Below are 21,497 nucleotides of genomic sequence, written 5' to 3'. Positions count from 1 at the left end.
ACTCCCTGTGTTCCAGTTTCTGCCCATTGCCTCTTGTGCCATTGCTGAGGCCCACAGAGCTGAGTCTGGTCCATTTTCCTGAGCTCTTCCTGCAGACACTAACAGACAGGGATGAGGTCCCCTCTCAGCCATCTCTTTTTAAGGCTCAGTAGGCTCAGCTCCCAGAACTGGACACAGTGCTCCAGATGTGCCTCACCAGGGCTGAATAGAGGGGCAGAATCCCCTCCTTGACTCACTGACAATGCCGTTCCCCACACACTCCAGGATCTGCCATCTTGGCCCCAGAGCACACGGCTAGTCAAGGACAGCTGGTGACCCCCAGATCCTTCACAGGGCTGCTGTCCAGCAGGGCAGCCCCCAGCCTGGACTGGGGCATAGGGTTACTCCTCCTGATACAGAACCCTGCCAAGATCTGGTGAAAAACAAAACAAACCCCCCCAAAAAACAACACAAACAAACTGTAGTGGTTTAGGTTTGCTAATTTGAGTTTCCCAGCCAATGCACCAAACAAATAGTGTCACGGGTTTAGTGCTGGCTAAAATCACCAGTGCACCTACTAGAATTATTCATTTCCTGCTGTGAGATATTAATTAGGTGGAGGACAAAGCACACTCAATACTTAAAAGGTATAAAGAAAACTTTATTAACAGAACTAAAAGAATAATAAGAATCAGAAAAAAACCTTCAGAACACTTCTCTTTCCCCTGCCCAACTTCTTTTCTTTTCCAACTGACAACAAGAGACAAAACCTGGCATTTTAAATCAGTTACCACCCCTACAATAGTCTTCCATCAGTTCTTGTAGGGAGAGGAATTTTCTCTCACCATGCCATGGAGACTTCACCACAAGTAACAGTCCTCTTGTGGCTTTTAATTTCCACAAATAGCAGCTGCCTGGGAAAATCTGCAATCATGAAGTTCCATTTTCACAGCCTTCCCACTGCTGAGTTAATGAGCCATGTCAACTTATGGGGTATTATTTTAAGGATTAACTGTTCAAAAGCAAGGGTTCTCTCCATCTATCTCTGCAATCATCTTCATCTCTGGGAACAAAGGTCTTCTTCTCTCCCTGGGGGCAAAGGGTCATCGTCACTCTCATCTTTCTCTCTCTGTTCAAGCTTGTCATGGGATCACAGCTACTTCAACATCTGCTTTGTTTCATTAATGGATGCCTCTGCTCACATCTACAGTTTGAACACTCCATCCCCCCATACTTTCTCATTAATTAACAGAATATTTTAGTGTACCATAGCCCATCTCCATGGCCTTACCAAAAGAATTTTCAGCCCAATACTAGGGCATCTCCTCATTCTCCTTCCATCTGGGACTTGACTCCTTTATTGACCTTACTGTCTTCATGTTGGTTTCCTCATAGTTGGATGAAACTCCCTGTGTCTTCATTCTACGCTTTTCTCTCACTCGAGAGGATCAATGTTTTGCAAATTTCATCTGTGTAGTGAGAGTTAATATCTCGCCCAGGCCTACAGATGGTCGTGACGGTTTCTGCTGGGCAGTGGCCGAAGTAGTCACGGGGGATTTCAGGCTGCACTGGGGCTGTGCCAAGATCTCAGAGGGCCCAGCCAGAACGGGAACCATGGTGGCGTTCTGGTTGCATGGCTGGTCTCTGCTCCCTGCTTCCTTCCATTTCAGCTATGGGCTGATGGCTTCCCCTCCCTCTCTGCCTGGCAACTGCTGGGCCGCGACGGCCGCGGCAGAGGGGACCTAGCCTGGCCTAAAGCCACATCTGGGGCCCAGCGGACCCCGGCGTGGCACGGGCCGGGGGAGAGGGCGTGGGCTTGGTGTCAGCAAGATGTGAGCAGCCGCGGCCCCAGCGCCCAGCCTTGCCCCGGGCCCTGCAGCCTCCTGTAAACCGCCCGGCCAATGCCGGGGTCCGGTCTGGCCCGGCCCCTCCAGGCCTCGCAGGCCGGGAGCGGAGTGGGGCCAGCCCCACCAGTGCCCAGGTACCTTTCAAAGCTGGACGCAAGAGAGAGCATTCCCGGGCTTGCCTGTCTTTAAAATGTGTATTTCACAAAGGCGGATCTAGCTTCTAAATGGATGAATAGGTTGTCAGTTCTCAGAGCTAGCCAGCTATTGGATTTTGCTAAGCACAGAGGAAGATCTCAGCAGCCCCCCTCCTAGAAAAATCATTTCCGTGAGTGCCTTCTTCCCTCCTCACCAAATATAAATTAATACAAAACCAGCACACAAACATACACACATAAAAAAGCCCCCAAGCATGAAACATTTAGAAGACTCCTGTGACATTTTTGGGGAAGAGATGCTTTCTTCTACACAGCTAAATCATGAGTTCAGAACCTTCAGGCACACACATGCATAGCAGTGAGACTTGCCAAAGTCACCAGCATATATAATGGGCATGAACAGACTCTTAAGGTCTCTTTTCTTTAAATCTTCTGTCAGCACCTAAAATAACTAATTTGCTGGGCACTTAATTTAGAAAGGTAGGCAACCCTGTTCAGTAAGCTGGGAGTTCTGTATCTTGCCTCTGACACATCATAACAAGGAACAACATCAACTACTGGATGTGAGAGCAGACAAGAGCAGTCAGCCTAAGGACAAAGCATTTCATCTTTTAGCAAGAGCCACTCACCTTTATCTGCACAATCCTTCAAAACTCTTAGAATTCCCAAAGTGGTATTGAGTGGGTCTAGTTTTATAGCCACTAAAAAAACCCTCAACAAACCTTTCAAATAAAATTTGGAGTGCTTTTCATTTTGATTTCATATATTTCAAAAGTCTTCTTACATCTCCAGTACTGTTCCAGAATTCTGTGCCCATACTACTACTTTACTCCTTGTTTTATTTGTTTCATTTTCCTGTAAGATAGGAAGGATTTAGTCCATATTTGACGATAAGCTTTATGCAGACTCAAAATTTGAAATAATAAAGAATTTTACTTCAGATTAAAATAAAAATATTAGATGCCTAAATGAAAAAAAACCTAATTTCATATCAACAGTTTTATCACAGAAGCCATATAGCTGTAATGTCTTCTCTACAGCCACCATTTTCTACTTTTAAGTGTTTCTTGCATCTGTAGTCATAAATATTACTTATTATTATTCAGATATTTCAGTCTCCTTCAATGACAGAAATAAGTTTATCAAGCTTCCAAACTGCATCTCTTGTTCAGCTCACTAATTTAACTTTTGGAATTAATAGACAGCAAAAAAAAATTTCAACCAATACTGTGTATATTTAAAATGGCAGACTGGCACTTCCTAAACAAGATTCAGAGATACTGTCACATAAATTATGGACAACCCCATCTCAGTCCCTGTCTTGCTTTGGCCACCCAAAGCTCAACCTGCAGCTTGCACTGCAACTGTACCCTAAACTACTGGCATTGGCACTGAATGGGTTCTTAAAATACTAGAAGGCCACAATGAGGTGTTCACAGAGCCTTCTCCAGGCTAAATAACCATAGCTCTCCAGCCTGTCTCCAGAGCAGAGTGGCTCCAGACCTTGAAGTATCTCTGTGGCCTCCTCTGGACTCTCTTCACCAGTTCCACATCCTTCCTACGCTGGAGCCCCAGAGCTCGAGGTACACCTGAAAGTCTCAACTGAGCAGGGCAGAGGGGCAGACTTCCCTGCTACCCACGCTGGGGGAATGAGCCCAGGACATCAGGGTATCTGGGCTGCCAGTGTGCACTGCCAGGTCATTTCCAGTCTTTCACTCATCAGTACCCCACATCTTCTCGTTAGGACTGCTCTCAATCTGTTCATCCTTCAGACTATACCAGTAATGGAGATTGCCCCTACCCAGTGTAGAACTTTGCACATGGCTTTGTTGAACTTAATGAGATTCACAGAGATGAACACTACAGACAACATTAATAACTGCAAATGACAGCAGCAAGCCAGAACGTGCACACATATTTCACAAAACAATCATCAATGTTCAGGGAGGAAAAAAAAAAAGCTATTCTGTCTTTGAAGACAATACTTTATAAAAGCTGCTTTTATGATCTGTCACAGTGTTATCAGCACATTTAAGCGAGGCTGATACCAGCTTTGTTTGCTGTACCTGTAGAGCTTTGCACTCTCATGCCCCCCAGTCACTACACACATTGTGAAAGGGGTCACTGTCCAAGTTGCCTTAAAAGATTCTCTGCCAAGACTCAACAGTTACCAAAACAAAAGCAGAGGTTTTTCCTTTAATCCCTACCTATAAGAAATGCTGGTTTTTAAACTTGCAATTGTTCAAAATAGCCAGCCCCAGGAAAAAAACCAAAAAAAACCAAACCAACAAACAAACAAAAAAAACCCAAAAAAAACCCACACCAAACTGCTCTGTTCAACAAAAAGATAGTTAATGACTATGTATAATCTTCTCTAACTAGTAAAACAGATTAAGTAAAATCCCGGTTGAATCCTGGACCCGCACAAAGGGAGAAGGGGTGGGGAGCCTGTGCCAGGCAAAGCCCAGGCTGCTGCTGTCGTGAGCAGCTCCTGGAGTGGACCGAACCCTGCCCGAGTTTCTCATCCGCGCCGTGACCGCCACCCGCCGGCACAGAACAAGGGGCTCCAAGAACTCCCCGGCTCCGAGAGGGCAAACACGCGGGCCACGCCACTGTGTTCTCGCCCGCGGGTGGATTCGGCCGCCCCCACCCCAGCTGCCGCCGCCCGCGAGCAGCAACACGAGCGCCCCTCACCTCCGGCTGACCGCGATCGACCCCGCTGCCGCGGGCCGGACGCAGATACAACCATGGAGAGCCAGCCGACACGCCGCGGGCTGCTGCAGGCAGAGCCCGCCGCCCTCTGTCCCACCCCCGCGCTCACCGCTCGTGCCGCAGGCCGCACTCGCTCCGCGATGCTTAGCGTTACCCCGACAACGTGGCGAGCCGGAACGGAAATTGCCGAGTGGAGCCGAGGAGTGGCGGGAATGGCCGAAGCCGCTCGGTGGCACACGGAGAGTGGCGGAAAGTGCCGAGCGCAGTGGGTCTGGCGGTGGTCCCGCGGTCCCCGCGAGTGACGGCTGCTGCGCTGTCCGCGCGCTGCGCGCGGGTCCCAGAGCCGTCTTCAGGGTTTGGTGGCTTGACCTGTGAGGAACTCTTTCTGTCGCAGGTGATGGACTGTGCCGCTGCCCCGAGAATCGAGATCCTTCCCCAAATCGTCCCGGCCCCAAATGCTATCGAGCACCTGCTGTGACGGAGCGTGATCCAGGTGAACCTCCGTGAACGCATATGGTAACCATATTTAATTATACCATCCGGAGCTCAGCGGCTCTTTGAGTGTTGGGGGAAAAAGTTTTTTACTTAATGACCAAGTTTTTCTAGTAACATCTAAACGAAGACAACCCGTAAAGCCCTTCCTATCACCCTGCACCTCCTCAGCACGCCATCTGCAAGCCGTGTCAGGTACAGCCCAGCTCCATTCCCAGCTCTTGCCCCCATTGGGCCTGCAGCCAGCCCTAACAGCAAGGTTTGCCTAACACCTGCAAAAAGGTTGAAAACATTCAAGACCAAATCCTCACAGCACTGTCCCATCCACAGTCAGTTGTAATTCCTCTGAAGTCAAAACACTTCAATGCAAGCCGATGAAAAGCAGACACACCTGGTACAGCTATGACAGGTAGCTCCTGCATATTTCAAGGTTGACTGGCCACGTGTAACATGTAGTTTATGTGGTGTTTTATCAGTTTCCTTTCCCAAATACACGGGGACTCTTCCGGAAAAAAACAAACCCCCAAACAAACAACAACAACAACCAGCAACACTCTGTTTTGGTAGGAAATAGGAAAAAGTACCTAGTGAGAGCACACTGTATTGAAACACACTGTATACCTAATCAAATTATGGGTAGGCTTCAGGTAGAGAGGCAAAATACTAGTTTTAGACCTTCTTGTTACAAGTCAGCAACCCCTGTAGACCAGAGCAGCAGAACTGAAAAAGTCCTGTTTCCTGGAGCTTTCTATCTTCTCCCTTAAAAGGCATCAGCTCTAACAGTCATTTATGGCATTCTTCATGGTGGATCCTTAAACATGCAATAGCCCCTTTAGTTCACTCAGGTGCCACTCCCAAAGCAATCGGCAATTCATCTCTTGTCTCTGCCCACTGTAGCTTTGAGTTTGTCAGACAAAAAGTTGAGGATTTGAGCAGACCATGTGGAGATGCCCTGTTTTCTCAGAAAACCAGGCTATTCTGGAAACTACTGCAACTATGTGATACAATCAAGTCAGAGACACACAGCCAGCTGAAGCCTCAAAAAATCATCTAGTCTATCATTCCTTTCTGGGCTAGAATAAAAATAGGGTTTAAACCCTAAACAACCCACTGACTCTCTGCTCAAGTGACAACTTTACAGCTCTCAGAATTGGCTGATTCAATGTTACACAAATTTTTTCTCAATAACTAAACTATATACCTGCATTTGTGCAGACTTAACTGGAAATAAAGTTTTCCTGCCCTTCAATATTCAACAGAGAAGCCCTGCTTCTATGATAAATAGACAAGTGAATGTGAAATCCTAGGATCTTAATATCTTCCCATCTACTCATAAAATCATATAACCCCAGAATAGTTTGGGTTTGAAGGGGCCTTAAAAATCATCTAGTTCCAAGTCCCTGGTATCATAAAAGATGCCTAACAGCTCCAAGTCCCTAAAGCCCCAGGACTGGCTGCAGTAGTGCAGTTGCTCACAGTCCATTTCCTCTCTTTCCCTAAGAGCTTGACCTCACACAACAAGAGAAAAACAAAATTGGAGGACTAGGTGCTTCCTATTCTGCAAGCAATAAGGGATTAACAATAGCAGTCTGTCCTGATTTAAATCCTCTTCCCTGCATGGGAAAGAATTGCTTTAACAACGCAAAGATCATCCATTATTTTTTTGCCAGAATAAACAACTTCAGAGCCTTTTAAGAAGAAATAAATTATGAATGAAATATACTAGCTTCTAAGTAATCTAAAAGCAAAATACAGAACATTCACTATATTGGTGGCTTTTACATCTAGGATCTTTGGAAAAGTATTTCCATGTTCTAATTTGCAATGATCATGCACATTAGATGCAAAATTAAAAACAATTTAACATAACATAAATTTAACATAAATTTAAAGTACTAACTTTGTCCTTCTGCTCTGTCCAGTTCTGCATTGCTTGCTCTATTTTCTAGTAAAAACATAATTTGTTCATACCTTAAAATACTCAGGATGTGGGACAAATCCAAGTTAATGTTCTTGCCTGGCCTAGAAAACCACAGCAACAAACACTGGAAGATTATTTGCATTTTGTAGTTGTGCAGGTCTATAAAAACAGAATAGCGGGGAAGGACTGTGATCAAAACCGAACAAATGGAAATTCAAGTGCCTTCTGACGTCTCACCCTACCCCCTGCCTTTCAGCTCTTGTCCAACTCCTTTTGAGTCAGCTTTTCTCTCACAAACATTTAGACACATGAGCAATTTCACACCTTAACAGTCCACTGGAGGAAATGAGGCTATTCAAAAATGGAAAGTTATTTACATGCAGAGAGAATGGAAACCTTCAGCTGGAGAGCTGAATGGAACTCGACATCTCTCAGGAAGGCACTATGGAAACACCTGGTAGTGGAGATGCAGAATTCATAATTTCCTAACAGTATTGTTGAATTTAGTTGTGGCCAAACAAAGGAACAAAAATAAGCCATATGATCTTGTGCTAGATTATAACAAAACTGAAAAATACTCTCTTAAAAACCCCAAAACAATTAAGATATAGATTTAAATGCAAAGCTAGGCATTGGAGACAAACTTTTTTTTTAACAAATTCCATTTGGTTACTCACAAATACAATTTACAGCATATTTACAGTGCTCAAAACATGTTCCAATCATCATAGACAATTACTTACAACACGCTCCACAGGAGCCAAATTTTTCATAATTTAAACATTATCATGTGATTTAACTAGTTACGACTTTATTCCTAAGCTTACAAAGATTTTCCTCGGAAGAGGACTAAGGCACTTCCTGCTATGAGAGTTATAAAGATCAGAAAAGAGGATGATTTAATGTTCTTTCCATAAACATGTTATTAAGGGATAAGCATCTCACGCACTACCAGTTTTAATATTTTTTTAAAATTATCTTGCTTAGTAGTTAACGTGAAGGCACCACATAGAAGTATGAGTCCACATCAAGGAGCCCCCGCTGTGAAAAGAAGGATGCCCTGCAGCAAGCCCTGGTCCAGCGAAGGGCCTCACATGGGGTGCCTGTTTCCACATACAGCCCAGGAACGTCAGAATTGCTCCAGTAAGAGCGGCCCCACACTTTTCCCAGGGTCCCAGCAAACGGAGCGAGACTTAACAGTACTGCCGGCCCAATATGATTTCCGTAGCTAGCGAGCCCCAACTCCGCTGGCCCGCTCTATGCGGGAGGAGAAAGGCCCCGAGGGAGCGTTAAATGAACACCCGACTAACCAGGGCAAAGCCATAGCACCCCCAGCCGCCAGCCACAAATACTGCGCCGCATACAAATCACCCGCTCCCTGACCAATGGAATCCTGGGCCCGGTCCGAAGGTCTCGGTTAAGGGGCTCTCAATTGGTTTATCTTTCAGCCAATCAATAGCCAGATCTCGGATTCACCCCGGCCCTGGCGGACACGCGCTGCCGTCTCTTCCTCCTCGCGGAGCTTGCGTCACGCGCCCCGCGCCGCGCTTTGTTTGGCTCGCGCTGGGGCCGCAGCCGCGGCCCCGCCCCCACCTCGCTCCCGCTTGCCGCCGGCCAATGGAGTGCGTTGTTTGGGGGGCGGGGAGCGCAGACGCTCTCAGCTGGGCCCGCGCGCCGCGGCCCCGCCCCTGGCCAGGGCAGGGCGAGGAGGAACCGGAACCGCCACGGCTCCAGCCCGGCCCAAGCCCGGCCGAGCCTGGCAGTGCTGGGACTGCTGCTGGGTTTCGGAGCAGCCCGGGGAAGCGGTCGGCCCAACAGCCGGGAGCGGGGTTGCCACCGCCAGCAAAACTGGGAGGGCCGCTGGGCTCCGCGCCGGCCGCCTCCAGAGCTGGCGGGTCTGAGCGCAGCCCGGGTGTGCCTTGGGCTGCGGGTGCCGGAACAGCCGAGGCAGCCGCCGGCGGGGGAGCCGGAGCGCGGAGGCTGCGTGACGGCATTGATGCGGCAGGTGAGGCAGGGGAGTGGGGTGGAAGCTGCGGGGCGGGATGCACCTGGCCTTGGGGAGACCGGCCCGGCCCCGCTCTCCCGTCCGGGACGGCCGCGTTTGTGGAACGGGTCTTTGCGGCTCTTACGGGAGGCAGCGGAGGGACGACCATGAGGGTGTAGACGACCAAAGCAGCAAGGCTGAAGAACTTTTCACTTTAGGAGAAAAAGAGAAAGGAGGAAAAAGATGAAAACGAAAGGATAAAGCAGCTATAACGGGGAAACTGCATGTAGGGCTTAGGCAGAGTACTGGAAGGAGCCAGTAGTTGAGAAGTGGGGCAGATCTTGGAGTGTGCTACTCGGGTCCTGTAAGGAGCTGTCCCCAAGGAGTATGTCTTTGTTACTCCCTCACTAATTGTTGGGGAAGGACAGTGGGTGGGTACATAGTTTAATTTGCAGTAACAAAACCAAGCTTGAAAATATTTGAGCCTTGCTTACACGAAGTTTTTGAGCACACACTGTCAGAACTGGAAGATTTCTGTCCTCAAAATAACTAGAAACTGTTAGATTTTGCTGTGTGAAGAACCAGTCTGTAACTAGGGAGCTGTCAGATGAATAAATAACCAAATTTCAGTGTGAGTTTAGATCCACAGTTCTAGCATCAGTTTATTGAGGATTTTCAAGGAGTGAAACATTGCCTAACACAATTCTGGATGGATTCAGTGGTTTAGCTGAAAATTAGAGGGAACAATATAATTTTAATAGTAAGAATACAACCTGTAAGCAGTAACCTCCTGAGCTTGTCTGCCATATCATGTCGATGTGTCTTCTTTATTTTGAACCTTGTTATCCTGGTGTCAGCATAATCTGTAGTCATTCCAATCTTTGTGATATTCAGAATTACCTCCTCGTGTTGGTTATCTTTTCCCTAGATGGAAGTTAGATGGTGGTTCCTGCCATGGTATCAAGGCAGCTGCATCCCAAGTGCTGCTTCTTGCTGGGTGCTCTAACTGGCTCTTTTTTGGAAGTTGACTTCTTTTAGATATGCTGTCAGTAATATTTTTACAGTCTTTAAGGAAAACCAAAGCTGTTGGGTTTAAACAGATAATGTGATTTAATGCCTTAAGCTTGTGTCCTATCTGACATTTTGTTCCAAGTATTTGAAAAAAGTCTTCAGAATTGAGGGGATTTATGAAGTCAGCACAGGAAGTGGTCATCCCAGCAACTGTCCCAATGTCAGGTCCAAAAGTTGACAGATGGCTTTGAACGCCCAGGGATGCTTTCAGGGTTCAGGGCTGTCCTGCTTGGCCAGGGTCTCTGCATGGCCAGGAGCAACCAAGCAAGGGTACGCAACAGCTGTAGGTGTGAACGAAGTTTATTGCCCTCCAAATTAAAAGTAATGAAAAGAGGAAAAAGAATGGGGTGGCATTAATTCTCTCCCAGCAGAGGCGACGGGCAGAGGTGCCGGCATGGGGAGCTGGTCCCTGCCCGTTCCCGGTGACAGAACAGACCCGGCCCACGGTGCTGCCGTCGGCGGGGGCGGTGGGGTCGGGGCTGCCCAGCGGGAAGGAGCGCGGGGAGGTGCGGGGTGGGGGCGGAGGGGAGCGGGAACCTCGGGAGTCTCGGCCAGTCCCAGCCCCAGACACACACAGAGAGGAGGAGAAGCCGCGGCTGCATCCAGGAGCATGGATCCCCCCCCCGCGGCGGGCCGGGCCGCGGCTCCGCGGTGAGAAGAGAGGAGAGCCCCGGGCCCGGGAGCCGCGGAGGGGTGGGATGGGATGGGGGAGTAGCACTTCCCCGCTCCGTTCTGCTCCGCCGACCCAGCGGCTGCCTCTCTTCCAGCGCTGGCGAGCGCTTCCACACGCCCGAGTTTGACCGGGCGATTTCTCGGCCAAAGGCGGCCTGGAGCCCTTCGGGACGGAGACGAGGGGCTACCGGGGGGCCCTGGCTGCCGTTTGGGCCGGTTTCGGGGGGGTTGTGGCGGGGCTTTCCCCCTCCCGCCCTCGGCACAGGTTGTTGGGTCGGGACAGCAAACGAAAGGGGATTTAGTAACAAACAACGGCGGCCATGTTGAGAGGAATTTCTGCAGCTAAACTTCTCCCTCTCAGCCCAGGGGTTTCTCTGCCTCCCTGGGGGGCTCCCTGGCCTTACTGTGTGATCGCCTCTTTTCTCCCTCTCCTCCCCCGCAGGATGACAGTGAAACTGGGAGAGAGCAGCGGGGAGGAAGGGGTGAAAAAGCTGGGCAAGAGAGCAGGAGGAGATGAGGAGTCCCTGGAAGAAGAAGGGGCAGGAGGAGGAGGAGAGGCAGCTCCAGGCAGCAGCAGCACAAAGAAAGAAGAGAAGATCATTAACAGCAACACTACCAGCAGCCCTCCACCGAACCCAAACTTGTCACCGGCCCCTACCTCTCTCCAGCCCTCCCAGAGCCAGGACCAGCATCATTTTCTCAGATCCAGCGTTAGACCTCAGAGCAAGAGACTGAAGAAGGATTCTCAGGCATCCTCCTCGGCTGGCAGCAGCACTGCCGGGAAAGGCAAAGGTACTGTATTTTGACACCCTAAAAACATTCAGGCAAGGGGGATGGCAAAGAGGGGAGGCACCTGTGGGGCTGTGGGTTGTTATTCTCCTTTTGTAGATGCCATCTTTTGTTTGGTTTTGGGAAGGTGTTTTCGGGCTTGTTTTTCATGGCTGAAATCTTCTTTGTGTCCCAAGGCTTCAGCTTCTCTCCTGCCCACTGTCTTCTCTGCACTTCAAGAAATGGGGGGTCTGGATATTTATGTGGAGGAGGAAAAATTCAGCATTATTGAAGCAAGTCTTTAATGTCTTTATTTAATCTATCTCGAGTTTTGAGAAATTCCTGTGTTTTTGATTAGGAAATCAGACTCTAGCTAGCTGTGTAATCAGGTGGCTGCACTCTGAATTCTGTTATTGGATAGTAACAAAATAGCCACTGGGTGCTATTTAGCAAAGAAAAAAAAAACCCACCCGCAAGACATTGGTGATTTCCCCCAATTATTTCTATTATCCAAATAACTGTTTTAGAAACAGCAATGAAATGCGCATATTGACATATTAGTTTCTAAGGTGTTGGGAGTCCTGTTTCACTGTTTCAGAACAGTTTGGGCATCTATGTGATAAGAGTTTTTAATAAGATTGGTTTATATACATCTGAAAGTCTGTAGGTGCAGACGTACACACACCTGCTTTTTCACTTAGCATTGGAGACAAGAGTTTGATTTTGGGTTTTTTTCGAAGCTGTTTCTAACTTGAATAGCTGGAAGGCAGCAGGGATTTTTGAGTATTTTGGTGCTATTGTGTATGTTCAGCAGTGACTAGATGACAGCACTGCAGCTGAGCTGCACTTGAGCCTAATTTTGGATATCGTGCTAAAGTACTCAAGTGTTATTTTCTGTTATTTTTTGAGAAAAATAGCACTCAAAGATTGCATCAACATTTAAAATAATGAAATTTACCCTTGTCTGCTAAATTGAAGTACAATTCCATGTAGTATAAATGTGTCCTGGAGGTTATCTCACTCTTGTCCATCTCAGGGGTGTGCATATGCTGGGCATTAAGTAAACATTGCAATTAGGATAGTTTTGTGTTGCAGTAATAAAGCAGTGCAAATTGGGATATTTTAGTTACTGTTATATCAGAAAAATGTTCTTGAACTCAGTTGCTTGACAGTTGGTATAATTGACTAAAGTATTTCTAAATACCTTTGTAAGTCCTCTTTAATCTCTTGAATGTTCAATGAAAGCTCTGTGTGGTGGTAGAGGACAGAACAGAAAGGCCTTCCTAATTTTTCTGGCATTTACATGAAACCAAATAATGAAATACCCAGGAGTGTTTTGCTATGTATAATTAATTCCAGAATTGTAAATAGTATTAGATGAGAGGAGGTGTTTCTTTGAAATATGCCTTGTTCATGATTCACAGGTTGAATGTCCATTTGAAGTTATTCCATTGATTTGGAAGTGCATACATGTGTGAACAAATATATATGTTTGTGGAAGTGTATATCCAAGTTTGTGTATTTGTACATGAACATTTATTTCCAATTCTAGAGCAGCAGAATAATTTTTAACTAAGAGTATCAACACAATAGGAAAAGAAATTTCCAAAAGAAACATAAGAAAATTACATACAGAACCGAAAATAAGCAATTGGACAAGCACTAACCAGTCATGGATAGTGCTTGCAATCACTGTACCATGTTATCAGGTTTGGGAGAACTTCTTCAATTCTTCAGGAGTGACAGTGGTAGAATTATGACTGTGCTTTTACTTTTTCAATTTTAAGACCAGGCACAGCTCTGTCTGGCTAGATCCGGTATGAATGTGTCCGATTGAATTCTCTGATATGGTTGAGATTATAATTGTCAGATTTTGGAGAAGAGAGCCATGGAGTAGGATCCTTTCTAATTTGAGTTCTTTATGTTCAGAGATGCATAATGAGAGGTTTTCCCGGCTTGTCTAAATTCTCCCTAGTAGAATGCTTTGTGATCAGAATTCATAGTGTTCTGACCAAAATGCTTCACAGAGCCAGCTTCTGATAGGGAATGAATGGAAGGGTGGAGATAACTAATAAAGACTGGACTTTAATCCTTTCATTAGCTGTCCCACTAACTTTCTCATCCCTCTGTAAGTATAAAAATGATGAAAAGCTGGAGTGTATCAGCTCTGAACCTGGAAGCTTTTGCATTGTTTATGTCAAAGTCAAGGAGTTGGGTACACGAGTAACTCTGACAGCTGGAGTGGCATGCTTTTGCTTGGTCCAGTGAAACCAGAAACTTGTTTTTGTTATAGGCATTCAATAATGTTGTGTAACTCTTAACATTTTATTGAAATGATTCTGCTTCTAGAACCTTTGTATTCTGAAGGGGAAACTCCAATTTTTAAAGAGTGTGATCAATGCACTTGCTTTCTTTCAAATTGTAGTTGCCCAGCAGGCATTGGTTTGTCTTCAGAAAAGTTTTGAAAATAGTATTTTTTTTCTTTGTGTTGCAAATTCCTTTTTACTTCTGGCATTCACGCTTTTAGGGTCCTTAATTGTAGCAGACAAATCATTGGTAAACTTGGCTGTAAACTCTAAAAAGAGTGTGCCACTCAGCAGCTGCTGGCTTTTCAACTTTATCTTACTGTTGTTCAGGGAAGCTCGCTCATAATAATTCCCAAGTACTGCCTCATGGAGTGTGTAAACATGTTGCTAATAGTCAAATTGCCCTGATGTACTCTTTAACTGCACCTTTGAATTCTGCCTCTTGCCTTTTGTGTACTGAGGTGTACTTTTGAGTTTAGGGCAAAAATTACATTGGAAGTAGTACAGTAAAATTGAGTTGGGAAACTGTTTCACTTCAGTAGCCAATCCATTTGGAATTGTGGGAAGTTTTATCAAATTACCTGCACAAATACCTAAATCTCTAATTTTTTTAGAATTATTATCATAGTCTTTTAAACTGTTTGTTACCTCTTAACTGTATTTTCAAGGTCATAGTCTACACCTCAACTGATGCATAACTTTTGAAGCATGAAGACTTGAAAGGAAGTCTTCAAGTAATTTCATGAAGCCATAGCAGGAACTTGAAGGACTGATGGTGTTGAGACAGTTTGTTGTGTGAGTTCCATTGCAGGGAGGTTTGTTGAGGGCGGAGATGCAGACCAAGTTAAGGTTTCTGAAAAAGGGATTTCTGAGTTTGCTTCTCAAACACCAACATGCCACATGGTTGCTGAGCATGAGGTGTTGTGTTTTGGGGCTTTGGTCCATGAAGCCAGAGTGGATGGAATATGTATGTGCATGTATGTTGTGACCACGCTGGTAAAAGGCGGTGAGGAATACATTGCTATCATGTGCTGTAGATGTAGCTTGAACTAGAGTAGAGTATTCCCATTTCTGTGTTTTTATCCATTTTCTGAATGCAGAAAGTCTGAAGTCAGGAGGACTAGCCTAATGGTGATGAGCAGAAGCTTGAAGATGTCTTTCGTGCTGTTCTGCATTTATTCTAAAATGTGTAGAATGGCTCAAACAAGTATTTGGGTTTGTTTAGCTCTTTTTTGAAAAAGGACTTATTCTGCTGAAACCTTACTTGAATTAAAGCATTCCATCTTCTTGCATGGTATAGAACTTGCTAAAAAGCAGCCTAGTTTGTTTCAGTGTGCCAAAGTTTCGTGTTCGGCATGTGGGTTAAATCAACTACTCTGCTGTAGGGAGGATGTAGATGCCAAAATACCTGATATATATCCTTACAATGTGTTTTATTGTATCTTCCTGAGTTCATATGTTGCAGAATATACTGTAACAATCATTTGAGATGTTACTCCTCCAGCATTATTTTTCTAGGACATCAATCCCTGTTTAAAAATTACTGGCACAGTCCCTTGTTCTGAAATTCCCCTTAATTCTATCCATCTCACTTGTACTTGGTACCTCTCCTTCCATCCTACCCTGACATGCTTTCATTCATTTTTGCCATCTCGTTTACCCCAGTTCTTCCCTCCCTTTCGAAGTGGCTCAGGACCAGGACTCTACAGTATCTCATCCCGTATCGCAAGAGGAGGATTTTCTCCTCCTGTGCAATAGGTACTGAGCTCTGACAGGTACATACCTGCAAAGTTGCACAGCTGAAGGATTAAGTGGAACTTCATACTGAGCTTTATGGGTGTTTTCTTTGGGAAGAGCGAGAGAATAGTGATTTACAGGAAATGGGGGAGTGACCAAACATATAATAAACCATGGGAGTTTTTTAGAGCTCTTCTTGGTTAACTCAGATGGTGCTGCCTTTGATAAATTGTATACTAAACATATCCCCATCCACAGAGAAGCAACCTGTCAGTGTAAGTTTTTTGTTAGAAGGTTCTGGTTGATAATTGATACTGTGGATGCTTTAAACACATTCAACTACCTCTAATTTTCTAACTAGTAACAGTTAGGAGAAGATAGGCTATCACTGTCCATGTAGGACAGTTACCAGCTGAACCTGAGATTAGCTGAGTTGGTCAGAGCACAGTACTAAGAATGCCAAGGTCAAAGGTACAGTTCCTGTATGGGCCATTTATGTACGAGCTGGACTCCATCATCCTTGTGGGTCCCTTCCAACTCAGAATATTTTGTGGTTCTCTCTTTCAAACTTTGAATGTTAATTCACAAGAACACTATATGGTATAACCATGCAATAAGACACAAGCTGTTCTAGACTTGCCCTTCTCAGGAGTCCATGCTATGTCCTGTGGAGGTAGGGCAGAAGCTTCCTTTCCAGTTACAAAGTTAGCACTCAAAATGAAGTAGTGACTCGCAGGGAACTTGTCTGTAACAAGTTGGCATTTGCATCCCCTGTTTTGAGGAGTTAGCCCTAACATAGGGCAGTTGAACTGTGGCAGGCAAGAGTGTGAATGCACCATCTTGTTTATACAGGTATTCCCAAATGAATGTTCCACCTACAGTGACTGGTGACTCCTGAAGAAGTTAAGATGTTGTGAGCTAAGTCTGTAACCCAGCCTGTGTTGTGGGATACAAGGGTGTAGTGAGAATTTACTCTGGAGATTCCAGCTTTTGTGTGTGTGTAATCCGTCAGGGAAGATATGGGTCAGGTGGCCTGTAAGAGCTGTCAGTGGAAGACTGAAAGGCAAACTCTGTGATGCTACCTAGAAGGAAGAACTTGTGGCAGTAGCCATGATGAGGTCCTGATACTATCAGTATCTCAGTTATTTTAAACATGTGTGTTCCATTGTTCATTTTCATATCAGATTCTTAAACTGCAGTCTTTAAATATCTTTATATAAATTTTTGCAAGTGTTTATGTTTTGATTAGAATTACAAAGACAGCTTTTTCCATGGGAATATAGTTTGAGGTGATATTATGCTAGTCACAGATAAATGAAGTTTTCATAGGTGGGTAGAGAACACTGGACAAAAAGAATGAATTAGTTTCTCTGGAACACTGGTGTTCTGACCCATGATTTCATTGGGGTTACAGTTCAAATACTGAGTACAAAAAACTGAAGTCTTTGCAAACTGTGTATTGAAGGCCGAGGGAAAATGGTGGGAACTTATATATCCAAAGGACTACCTTGTATACAGGTCCTGGTGCTCTGGTGCACCTGGAGTGAAGGGAAGGAGCTGCTATAGCTGTAATGGTGTGGATGTCTAGGTCACCGGCTGGGTGATACAAGTTGAGTAGACAGTGTGAGAATGTCCAGCTTGTCTTTGTCTTGTCTTTTCTATAAAAGACTTTACATTGAACAAGCACCTGAGCAGATTCCCCTCCTTTTCCTCAGCATTCTGCAGCAGTAATGGTATAGCAGGCCTCAGGGAAGCTTCTTGTTTTAATGCACTGATGCAGTTTTAAATCATCCATTATTGGGAATTAATCATAGAATCATCAGTCATTAGTAGGGGGATGAAAGCTCATTAACTGTTTTGTATGTAACAAGAATTGCATACAGTAAGATTGTGGTAATGAATTTATGGGGGGTAATGTATTGATGTATGACTCATTTTGTTTTTGCCTTTTATCCCGAACTGGTCTATAGTTTTATGTTTTAGAATAAAGTACATTCCATTGCCATACCAAGGTTCAGTATACTCTAGGTTGGATTGGGATAACCCAGCAATAAATACTACTATGCACAGTAGTAAGAAAGTTTGAAACCCCTCTGTTCCTGGCAGAATTGGATGGCACATAAGAGCTCTGTAGAGGTAACAGGTCATTCAGATTTTTAGATCTTCATATACAATACTCTGAACAATTGTCTGGATGGTAATTTATAAGAGTTTAAAACAAAGAAGATTCTGATAAAATTCCCAGGACTATAGTTTTTATTGTGGAATAGTAAGTGTGCATAAAGGAACAAAAAATCAATTATGAGCTACATGTTCTGTGTAGAAGTTGAATCCATGGAGTCTTCAGCATGTCCAGTAGAGCTCTTTAGTCCATCTTACCTACAACTGAAATGTAAATGAAAATGAACTGAACTTTAAATTCTAATAAGACCATAAAATCTTCACTGATACTTTAGCTTCTTACGCTTTTTAATAATGAAAACTTTATGTGTACCAAGTGTACTGAACAATCTTTAGAAAATTCTTGGCAAGATCTGTTCTTCAGGCAGCTGATTTAGGACTTTATTTACTTGAATAAGTATTTAAAAAAAAAAGAAAAAAAACCCTAGAAACCCCAAACAAAAAATAACCACCCAGCACACAGATTAAACCCCCAAATCCTGCACTCATTCTCCTCTGAAGAATTTCTCAGAAGTGATCCAGAATAGTGACTCTGGACTGAAATCTTGTACCTATCTTCTGATAAAGGATCTCTCTTCTGTTGGGAGTTGGTAGCAACAGGAGAGGGGAGATAGAGCTTGGAGCCTGATGTGTTTGACTGTCCCCTTCTTGACCAAAGATCTGTATTTAATTTCTGTGCAAACTGTGATATTCCAATCTCACATTTGCAGAATCAAGAAGTAACAGTTCTGTGTCTGTGTTTGGCTTCTTCTCAGCCAGCTGTTAAAGTATTCAGTTTCTTTCTTGAGGTTTCTGTTTTCTTAAAGAATTTACCTCTACAGTGCAAGAATTAAATTGCTTAATTTTCAATTATTTTGTCAGTGGCTGATGAAGATTTTAGAAAGATTTTTTGAGATTTTTGTAAGTGCATTTTCTTCTAAATGTCTAATGCTTTTTCATGTCTCGCCTCATGTGCTTCCTTGTAGTGACATTAATTTTTTTCAAAATAGTCACCCCTAGAAATAAATAAATAAAGAAAGAAACCATTAACAAAGTGGTCACAGTATCATACTTTATATCAAGTAACTATTTATTGTACACAGGAAAAAAATGCACTTTCACACATCTTGCTCTCTTCCAGGTTTGATTTCAAATATTCTCCATTGCTTGAACAAACCACCTTCTCTAGTATTTGGAGAAATACGATTTTGTCGCCCAAAGGAATTCCTTTCAAATTGCAACTGACTTGTTAAGATTTACATAAAAATCTTTAGATCTCTAAAGCATAGTGGGCCTGTAACAGCAGATTCTTCTGACACTTTTTTTAAAATGTACTATTAGAATTATTTAAGTGGGATCTCTGTGTTCTTGAATGATATATATGTATGTATGTATGTATAAAACACTGGCTTTGTCAGGTAAAAAACCCTGCTTCATGAAGTTGATTTTGAAAAAATAAATGAACTTTTTAAGCCTAAATATGAAAGAGAGAATTATGCTGATGTATCTAAAAGTTAGGGAAAAGCAGTTGGGACTGCTGTAGTGTACAAGCTGGGTGTATAAGCAAATAAACTAAGGCAAGCATATCATGAGGTAAAACACAAACCATAAAGCTCAGTAACTGGAGAAAAGGAACGTGTAATGAGCATTCTTTATAATGAGCAATCAATATTTAGTGTTAAAAGACTTCTCTTTTATTAAGTACATGTCTACATCAATAAGGACAGTCAAATCTTAAATATTTTTTAAAATAAAATTCAAAAGAATTTATTTTGGAAATATAAGTTAATGGGAATGGTTATATTTTTACAGAAAATAAATGAGTGCACTATGGGGAGTTGACCTTGGCTTCTGTATTTGCACTACGGTGTCAAACTACGCATGGTGTTTTGTTTGTAGATCCTTCCATCCCATTTTCTTTCCAGGTCCCTACTTGAGTAAACATCAAATTCTCTCTTACTTATCAGGCATTATTCTCATTTTAGTATTTCCAATCTTCTGATAACTGACAAAGGGACATTCAAGATTACACTTCTGTGCCTTTTTCTGAAAGCCACAGCAGGATTTGGGAAAGGAGAATGGGTTAAGACTTGCTGTCCTTTGGATAGCTGGAGTTTTCCTAGATGGGCCGTGTCAGAGGTGGTGCTCTGAGAATCACATGGATACACTGTGGATCAGATGATGGAAATGCTGATCCATTGTCATGTGATGAACTAAAGTCGACATCTCTCAATCCTTCCCTTTCCACAGTTATTCCAGAGGCAGTAGGATCAAGACCAAAGATGAGGATGTGACGTTCTGCCCGATTTCCTCACGGACATCATTTTGCTCTATTGGTCAGCTTCCCGTTCAGTACCACTCAGGAGTTCCCCTTAGCTGCAGGGCAGTGACTGCAGAGCTCACCAGCATATGAGCACCAGAGAGGGTTATCTGGTAGAGGCTGCCGTGGTACATTCCTGCTTATCTGTGTTACTTCTGGAAATACAAAATTAAGCACTGAAACCTTCCCCTTATTTTTTGCGCTTTGAGATTTTCTTCCTATTAAATAAACCTCATTATTTGCCCATTGTATTTCAAGTGAAAAAGGAGAAAATTCTGAGTTACAACCTCAGAATGCTCCTATTGGTTTAATATTCACTCTACTTATGTTTTTTTACAGCAGCAGATAATGGAGGGACTGCACCTGGTGGCACGTCAGGAATTACTCCCAGCAATCCTGCTGGGAATTCCAAGTCAGCAGCAAGGAACCTGGGCTCCTCCTCAGGAGAGAAGGAAGAAGGGAAGAAGGTCCGACGACAGTGGGAGTCATGGAGCACAGAGGACAAGAATACTTTCTTTGAGGGACTGTATGAGGTACATGTAGAAGAAAATAACAGACTTAGATGACTTTGGTTAGAGTTTGGATATTCCTGAAGAAGGTTGATTAGGGTGAGATTGGCAGGAGCAGAAGGCCACTTAGAGATGAGCATTTGTGGGGCCATACAGGGACTGTAAAACAGCTGTCAGTCAAAGCCACATGTCAAAAGTGTCAGGCTTCTTGGGTTTTTTCTTACACAGGAAAGATTTCCAAGTTTTATTAATGAATGTTTAAAATAATTTCGGTTGTTATTGAATTAGAGTTCTGTTTCAAATGAAATATACTTAAATAATGCCCCCATCTGAACTTTCAAAAGCAACACACTTGCTCTAATTATACCAAGGATTGTTCTCAATCTGCTCTAAAGAGAATTCTGTTTAGTCTTTGGCCATGAAGAGGCTAGAGTCAGTTCAGTCCTATGGCTGAGAGACATGAAAAAGTTACATCATCTTATCTTCTGTCTCTTGTGATATATATGATGGATTCCTACTTATCCTGTTCCTGTGATTATTTCAACAGCATATCTGTTTTGAAAATGCATGCCAATAATAAAAAGAAAAGCAATGATGGAGAGTCTTCTTTGCACATGTGAATCTTTTTAAATCTTTTTTTTTCATCATAGGCATGGTATTACATACTTATATTTTGTGGACAAAATGAACACTTAAACGGTGTTTTCTTTTTTTAACTCCTCTGAATTGCAGTAATATTCCTGGGAATCAAATAATTTCTAAACCACTTCACTGATTTTTTTTGAATAGTGAGGAAAAACTTTAAAAATTTGTTTTAAGGTAGGTTTGAGACTCAGTTTGTTCAGTCCGTCCTACCATTCATTT

At 43.8% G+C, this 21,497-nt stretch overlaps 2 protein-coding genes across 30 annotated transcripts in view; one reads left to right on the top strand and one right to left on the bottom strand.

The window, feature by feature from the left end:
- Positions 1-8,631, bottom strand: part of IFT140 (intraflagellar transport 140) — a 90,681-nt gene extending 82,050 nt beyond the window's left edge. For 2 of the 17 annotated variants that reach the window (XM_086855097.1, XM_086855108.1), the window contains exons 1-2: positions 4,676-4,797; positions 2,611-2,836 (exon numbers count right to left, since the gene is read on the bottom strand). Coding sequence is in view for 2 of the 17 variants with exons in the window: in XM_086855094.1 (XP_086711220.1) it covers positions 4,676-4,730 (55 nt within the window). In the remaining 15 variants the exon portion in view is untranslated. The other 15 variants (XM_086855095.1, XM_086855107.1, XM_086855094.1 and 12 more) reach the window with 12 other exon arrangements.
- Positions 4,942-21,497, top strand: part of CRAMP1 (cramped chromatin regulator 1) — a 53,671-nt gene continuing 37,115 nt past the window's right edge. For 2 of the 13 annotated variants that reach the window (XR_015277554.1, XM_023936379.2), the window contains exons 1-3: positions 5,009-5,209; positions 11,276-11,625; positions 20,464-20,657. Coding sequence is in view for 8 of the 13 variants with exons in the window: in XM_023936379.2 (XP_023792147.1) it covers positions 11,277-11,625; positions 20,464-20,657 (543 nt within the window). In the remaining 5 variants the exon portion in view is untranslated. Of the gene's footprint in view, positions 5,210-8,702; positions 9,112-10,655; positions 10,813-11,275; positions 11,626-20,463; positions 20,658-21,497 lie in introns of those variants that run through there. The other 11 variants (XR_015277555.1, XM_086855114.1, XR_015277553.1 and 8 more) reach the window with 8 other exon arrangements.

Source organism: Cyanistes caeruleus, chromosome 17 (assembly GCF_971803275.1).
Source record: "Cyanistes caeruleus chromosome 17, bCyaCae1.hap1.1, whole genome shotgun sequence".
Classification (NCBI taxonomy): Eukaryota; Metazoa; Chordata; class Aves; order Passeriformes; family Paridae; genus Cyanistes; species Cyanistes caeruleus.
Note: the sequence above shows the minus strand (reverse complement) of the source record. Positions and strands in the feature narration are given on the sequence as shown.